At 64.0% G+C, this 7,465-nt stretch overlaps 1 protein-coding gene across 1 annotated transcript in view; it reads left to right on the top strand.

Annotated features, from left to right (window-relative positions):
• Positions 1-269: 269 nt before the first annotated feature.
• Positions 270-7,465, top strand: part of NTSR1 (neurotensin receptor 1) — a 46,189-nt gene continuing 38,993 nt past the window's right edge. The window contains exon 1 of the mRNA XM_004282338.1: positions 270-983. Coding sequence (XP_004282386.1) covers positions 270-983 — 714 coding nt within the window. The remainder of the gene's footprint in view (positions 984-7,465) is intronic.

Below are 7,465 nucleotides of genomic sequence, written 5' to 3'. Positions count from 1 at the left end.
CCCGAGCCCCAGCCAGCCAGGCGCTCTCAGCTGGAGCCGGCGCTGCCGCCCCGGGGCCCGAGGAACCGTGGGGTCTGGTATTCGGAGGAAGCCGGGAAAGCGCGCAGCCCCCGGTGAGTGCAAGCCCCGAGCGCTCTAGGCTGGCACGGACCAGGGGTCGGCGCTTCCCGGCTGGACGGCGCGCCCCCTCTGCCTTTCACGCCCACCCCTCGGGCTCCCTCTGCTCTGTCCCTGCCTGAGACGCGCCCACCCCGCCCGGCGCGCGGGACATGCACCTCAACAGCTCGGCGCCCGGCCCACGGGTCTCCCAGGCTGGCGACCCCTTCTTGCTACCTCCATCGGGGCTGGAGGCGGCGCTCCTGGCCCCGGGCTTCGGCAACAGCTCCGGCAACCTGTCAGAGCCCGTCCCAGCGGCGCCCAGCAGCGACCTGGACGTGAACACGGACATTTACTCCAAGGTGCTGGTGACCATCGTGTACCTGGCGCTCTTTGTGGTGGGCACGGTGGGCAACTCTGTGACGGCGTTCACGCTGGCGCGCAAGAAGTCCCTGCAGAACCTGCAGAGCACGGTGCACTACCACCTGGGCAGCCTGGCGCTGTCTGACCTGCTCATCCTCCTGCTGGCCATGCCCGTGGAGCTGTACAACTTCATCTGGGTGCACCACCCCTGGGCCTTCGGCGATGCCGTGTGCCGCGGCTACTACTTCCTGCGCGACGCCTGCACCTATGCCACAGCCCTCAACGTGGCCAGCCTGAGTGTGGAACGCTACCTGGCCATCTGCCACCCCTTCAAGGCCAAGACCCTCATGTCCCGCAGCCGCACCAAGAAGTTCATCAGTGCTATCTGGCTGGCCTCTGGCCTGCTGGCCGTGCCCATGCTCTTCACCATGGGCCAGCAGAACCGCAGCGCCGACGGCCAGCACCCTGGTGGCCTGGTGTGCACGCCCATCGTGGGCACCGCCAAGGTCAAGGTCGTCATCCAGGTGAGCAGACTCTTCAGGGGAGCAGGAGTCAGAGGGCACCAGGCCAGGGTCTCCCCTGGGGCAAGGGTCCAAGGCACACCCTCAGGGAAGCCTCAGCGCGTCTCTTTCCCTCACCCCAACAGTAATTTCTGGTCTGTGTACCCTCTGGGTACAGGAAGTTGGAGAAGTGTCCCAAAGGAAGTTTACTCCTGGGAAGCTGGGAAGGGGTGAGGGGGGTGCGGCAGGGGGGGTGGGGCTTGAGGGCAGCCTGACCCCCACTTCTTCCCCCCTTTCGCTCCAGGGCTGCCAGGTCTCAGCCCCCCTTATCTCATCCCCTCCTTCCATCAAGGGGGCTGGAGCCCTGGATCAGTGACCTCTCCAGGGGAGGGGCGTCTGTGCATGGGCCAAAGCTGTCTCCATGTTCCCCGAGATGTAGGGTAACCTTGTGTGTGCTGGTGCCGGCCTCTTTCGGGAGAGAGTCCCTTCCATCAGCTTCTCAAAAGGCCCTGTGGTCCGTCTCCTCTGTAGCAGAACCGCCCCCGCCAGGACTGCTCCCCCTGTGCCTCCTGGCCTGATGCTGTCTTGGGCCAGTTCCTTAATTTAGCCTCAGTTTTCCCATCTGTGAAATGGGGCAATCACAGCCCCCCACCTCTGAAGGTGGAAATTCAAGGGGGAAGGTGTGGGAAGTGCTTGTTTGGCTCCTGGCGTGGAGAAGCTCTCGGAAGCACTCTTGCTGCTGGTGGTGGTGTCGACGCTGTTTCTGTTGGAAAATCCTAAGGTACTAGGCGTGGTGGCAGGCGGGGGGCCCATGTAAGGTGGATAACACTGGAGCCGGGTGACCCATGGTCCTCTGAGGGTCTGGGCGAAGTGCGCGGGAACCCAGGGGGCAGCCCTCCCCGGGGAATTGGCTTGGACGAGGCGGCCTGGCCAGGAAGGGGTATTCCGACCCTGGGAGAGGCTTCTCAGGCGGGGACATTCCAGGCAGGGCCCCGAAATGGAAGGAGGAGGGTGTCCATGGGAGCAGGTCCTGGCAGAGACACCGCTTTCAACGGCATCGTGGCCTGAGAATGTGGGTAGCCATGAAGGCGGGTGGGGGGGCGTCCTCCATCTCAGGGTGGGATGGGAAAGGAGGAGCTGGGCTGAGTGGGGGTGGGGTGGGCGCTCTGGGCTGTCCCGTCTGGCTGTCGTTTCATGCCTGAGCCATCCGCAGCTTCCCAGCAGAATTGATGTTGTTGCCTCTGAGTATGACGGGTGTGCCAGGGTAGGAGAGCTGGCGTGCTGGGGGACAAGAGATGCCGTCTGCATGTCCATTCCTGGGCTGCGGCTGACCCTCCACAAGCCACCACCAAGATGGACCCGGTGGGCAGAATTAAGCTTCGGGTCCCCCGTCGCCTGTGCTGAAAACGTGTGGCTCCGGGTGTCCCTGCATGGAGTGGCCCCGGCAGCCACGTGCGGCGGGGAGATGAGTCAGAGGCGGCCGCCTCTCTACTGATGCCTCTCCTGTGCCAGAAGCAGTGGCAAGCAGGGCGGATGCAGTGAACAGTGGGAATGACCTCCCGGCTTCCTGTGAGGTCTCGATGGGCTGTGCCCAGGGTTGGGGGGTTGGGGGACAGCAGCCATGACACCTGCCTATGAAGGTTGGACGTGTCCGGCTCAGGTCAGCAGCTCGGGGTCAGCAGTGCCCACTGCCCTCCAAGGGGATGCTCCCCTCAGACCCCTGTCCTCTCTGGCCCCTGTGGCTCAGCCAGGAGCAGCCGGCATTTGGATCATCCAGAAAAAACAACAACAGCAGAGGGAGCACGGCCTCCCCCTAAAGCATCCTCACTCTCTCTTGGTCATGGAACCAGACACCTCAGTGACATGGCCTCGCCTCCCAAAGGGCCACTCCCAGGAATCCTTTTGGTCAGAGGCTGTGATGCTGATGTGGGCCGGGGCGTGTCCTGCTCATGCGTCCACTAGACAGGTGTCTGTTGAGCACGCGCTGCGGAAGGACCACTCTTGTGCCCGCAGCTATAGCACGCGCTGCGGAAGGACCGCTCTTGTGCCCGCAGCTGTAGCACTGCCGAGAGTTTACTCAATACTTGCTGGCTTCCTGGCGCCCTCAGAGATCAGAGTTTCCATTTTTTTTAAAGGCCTTGGCCGTGTGCTTGGGAGAGACTGACGGGCCGGTTGTGGAAGGTGCCCTTCCCTCTGATGCTGACGGCTCCCGCGAGGCTCCGTGGGCTCCTGCATGCGGGCTGCTTCCTGTGCCTGAAAGAACGCTCCTCACGGGGGAGCTCAGCCCTGGCGTTGCTCCCCGCTGCGTCTCTTCTGCACTACCATCCGCCATCCCAGGAGAGGTTTCCCCAGGGGATTTTACGTTCCCCACACGGGCTTCTGGGCCACCTGGCAGATCTGGGCCAACGTCCGCCGTTTTTAAACTGTGACATCTGTCCAAAGAGGGGCTGGGTGCCTGCCTCCGTGCGTCTGCCTCTCATGGACCACGTTTGGGCGTGTGGCGATGTTGACCAATCAAATGACCCTACTTTCCAAAACGGGGGCCCCTCCCAGCCCAACTGTATCCCACAAGGCCTGTCAGCCCTCCACACCTGTGAGATTCCGTCCTGGACACTTGCAAACAGAAGTCGTGTTTAGAAACGAGGTGGTTCAGTGATTAGATTTCTGAGCCGCTTGGAATTGTCATTGCTGGCCACAGCTGGGCATTTTCTGGGCGTGTAGCCGGGGGCTGGGGGTGGACAGGGGGCAAGAGGAGCTTACGGTGAGGACAGGGCCTTGCAGGCCAGCGAAGGCCCCAGACCCTGGGCCTCAGGTCAATGGGGGAGTCTGGGAGGAGGAGGCCTCAGGGCCTGCCACGTTGCCTGAGGACGGTCCGGCCCCTCCCTGGACCCCAGAGGGAACTGGATTCAATCCTCCTAAACAGACTGCTGGGCCCAGGGCCGACTTCTGGAGTGGAAGACAGCACGTGCCAGGGACTGTGGGGTCTCCCTGTTGGGCAGCGCTGTCCCTGCTCACTCAGGCATCTCCCAGGGCAGGCAGTGGTCCCCACACAGGTGGGCTGACCCTGGTCGTGTCTGGTCCACTGCGTTTCAGGCCTGGCCTCGTGCTCTGACCTCAGCGTGATGAGGTCCTGCCATCACAGGCTCTGTGTCGCAGCTGCGGGTCCGGTGGGGCCCGTGTCCATCCGTCCTGTGAGAGTGTACTGGGCGCTGACCGGGCAGCTGGCCGGGAGGGCAGCGACCCGAGGAGGCCTTAGTGGCAGAGGCCTGGGGGCTGAGCGTGTGCCTGACTGTGGTCGCTCGCGCCCTCCTGTCCCCATCACTGGCTGTCTCCAGAGCTCAGTTACTAGAAGGGGATCCTTTCCCTCCAAAGTACAGAGTCATCTGTGCCTCTGGGGGGGGCAGGATCTGGGGGGCCACACCTGCAGTGGGTGGGCACGTGAGCAGAGTCCAGACCTTGGGCCACAGCCAGAGACGCCCCAGGAATAGGGTCACCTCCAGCCCTCGATGCTGATGGGCACCTGCTGGCAGAGCGCCCAGCGCCCTGGTCCAGGATTTATGCTTAATGCTGCCCAGTGGAGCTTAGAGCCCTGTAGTGGTGAGTGCCCAGCGGTGATGAGTGCCCAGTGGTGGTTAGTGCCCAGTGGTGGTGAGTGCCCAGCGGTGGTGAGTGCCCAGCGGTGATGAGTGCCCAGCGGTGGTGAGTGCCCAGCGGTGGTGAGTGCCCAGTGGTGGTTAGTGCCCGGCGGTGATGAGTGCCCAGCGGTGGTGAGTGCCCAGCGGTGGTGAGTGCCCGGTGGTGGTTAGTGCCCGGCGGTGATGAGTGCCCAGCGGTGGTGAGTGCCCAGCGGTGGTGAGTGCCCAGCGGTGGTGAGTGCACAGTGGTGGTTAGTGCCTGGCGGTGGTGAGTGCCCGGCAGTGGTTAGTGCCCGGCGGTGGTGAGTGCCCGGCGGTGGTGAGTGCCCGGCGGTGATGAGTGCCCGGCGGTGATGAGTGCCCGGCGGTGGTGAGTGCCCAGCGGTGGTGAGTGCCCAGTGGTGGTTAGTGCCCAGTGGTGGTTAGTGCCCAGCGGTGATGAGTGCCCAGTGGTGGTGAGTGCCCGGCGGTGGTGAGTGCCCGGCGGTGGTGAGTGCCCGGCGGTGGTGAGTGCCCAGCGGTGGCCTCGTGCAGTCACCGGCAAGTGTCCTTGGGGCAGCGTAAACCCAGTCCTCGTGAGGCTCAGCCGGGGGTAGGTGTCCCCCTCCCGGGAGCTCAGTGCTCTGCCAGGGCGGGCCGACAGAGGACCTCTAGGAGGCTCCCAGGTCACAGCAGCCCCTCTGCACGTGGCCGCGCCCCGGGAAGGGTGAATTAGTGACCACAGGGCATCTGCACCCCCACCCAGCGAGGCCGCCCTAAGGCAGCCGCGTCGGCGCGGCTGAGCTCTCGGTCGTCACTTCATGGTCGCCGTCTTCCAGGCCCCGTGGCCCCGGCAGCAGCTGCGCGGGGTGGGCCACCCCGGGAGCCCGGCCTCATCGTCTGCCTCCACATTCAGTGCCACCGGCAGCAGTGCTCCTCGCTGCAGGAGGGGCGCTGGCCCTGGGCAGGGCTCGTGCCGGGGGGACTCGTGTCTGTGGGCACATGGACCCGGCGGTGTCCTCAGCGCCAAGGCCATTAAAGTCTGACGTGATTCCGCGGAGGCAGAGGCAGCCGAGACCCGTCTCCACAAAGTGGAAGAAAATTGGTTCCAGTAAAATCAGGGCATCGATCATTTTCTCTGTTTCTGTCCTGTGCCACCAGCTGCGCCCGGTGCCCTCCTCCCCCATCCATCCACCTGTTGGCACCCCATTCGTGGAGCCGCTGCTGCTTCCCCTGTAGCCGACTCGGCCTCAGTGACACTGCTACTCGTGGCTGAAGTTGGGCGAGTCACAGGCCTCCGAGAGTAACGTTATATTGGGGAAGCGGGCAGACGCCAGAGTGAGCGCCCCCAGGACTGGGGCCATCGTGGGCCTCCTGCTGTATACGCACTGAGGACACGGCACCCCTGCCCAGAAAGCGGACCCTCCACGTATCCCTTTGTCCCCGAAATTGAGGGATGTTCTAAAGGCAGCTGCCCTGTGCTCACAAGGTGCCCAGATCGTGAAAGTCCAAGACCGGCCGAGGGGCTGTTCTGTATTAAAGGGGATTAAAGACACAGCCCCTGAGCACAAGGCGTGGTTTCCCATCAGACCCTGGTCCAGAAAGGCTGTTGCTGAGACAGTGGCTGGATGAGGTCCACGGTTCGCGCGTGTGTTGTACTGACGTGCGACGGGACTCCTCGATCTGGCAAACTCCTGCTGCGCTTCTGCATGAGCACAGGGTCTGTCCCGAGGCTCCGCGGCAGTGAGGAGGGCAGGGACCCCTGTGAGCGGCCGCCCCAGGGGACGCCCTCAAGCTTAGGGCCGGCAGCCCGTCCCCCGCGTCTGGAGTCTCAGCCGCAGGAGGACCGGGGCTCTGGCCATGAGCTTTGGTGCCGGCACAGGGTGCTCTCCCATGGGCAGCAGCAGGACAGTGAGGCCGGGCCAGGTGGTGCTGGAGGCCTCCGTTCCCTCCAGCAGAGGAGCAGCAAACTTCCCGTCTGGTTATCGAGCGTCTGTTTCGAGGGGAGAGGAATCACAAGCCTTTTGTTCTTTTTTTCTGTTAGAGTGAAAGATACATAACATAAAGCTTTACCACCCATCTCCAGAGCTCTCCCATTGTTCCCCAGGGAGACTGTGTCCCCGCTGGACCCCAGCTGCCCTGCCCCTCCCGCCCTGACTGTCCGTCTAGGGTGTGGCTGCACCAGGCCTTTGTCGGACGGGATTTCAAGCCTTTCTTTGGTGCCTAAGATGCAGTGGTCAGGAGTGCATGCCCCGTGCCGGGGGTCGGAAGCCAGCCTCAACAGGCCCCCGACTGTACGACTCTGATCACGTGACCTGGGCACAGGCGGGGGTGTGTGTGTGTGTGTGTGTCGGCAGTGGGTGGTGAATGTTCTGTGTCTTGCCCGTGCTGCGGGCGCATGTATCAAAACTCATGGAGCTTAGATAAAGGAGTGATTTCGGTGAACGTACACCGTGTCTCCATGAGTCAGTCAGAGATGAAAGATCAGGGTCCAAGGCCTCGTCCTGTGAAGGCTGTTTGGGTGCCGGGTCCTCCCTCGGGGGTGGGGTACCTTTGGGCAGGAAAGAACCCAAGGGTCCTAGGAACGTTCCTGGGGAGCTCGAAGGCCCCAGGCAGCCGCTCGCCCTGCGCCCGCTGCATCACCGCCAGGAACCGGGCCGGTGCTCGGCACCTGGGGGTGGGGGGAGCGGTGGTGCCCAGCTGTGGCGGCTGCCTGGTCCCCAAGACCCCCGCTCCGACCTGGCAACGCCTGGCATCAGACCTGGCCCCTGCCGTCCCTGGTGAAAGCCTGGCCCTGAGAGGAAGGGGAAACTGAGGCCCAGAGGGGGGGGGCATCCAAGCCAGGCCCAGCGCCGGCCCTGGGCTGCTGCTCCCGCAAGGGGCCCAGGTGGA

The sequence above is a fragment of the Orcinus orca genome, chromosome 16 (assembly GCF_937001465.1).
Source record: "Orcinus orca chromosome 16, mOrcOrc1.1, whole genome shotgun sequence".
In the NCBI taxonomy this organism is placed as follows: Eukaryota; Metazoa; Chordata; class Mammalia; order Artiodactyla; family Delphinidae; genus Orcinus; species Orcinus orca.
The sequence above is the reverse complement of the archived record's forward strand: the minus strand, read 5'-3'. Positions and strand labels throughout refer to the sequence as shown.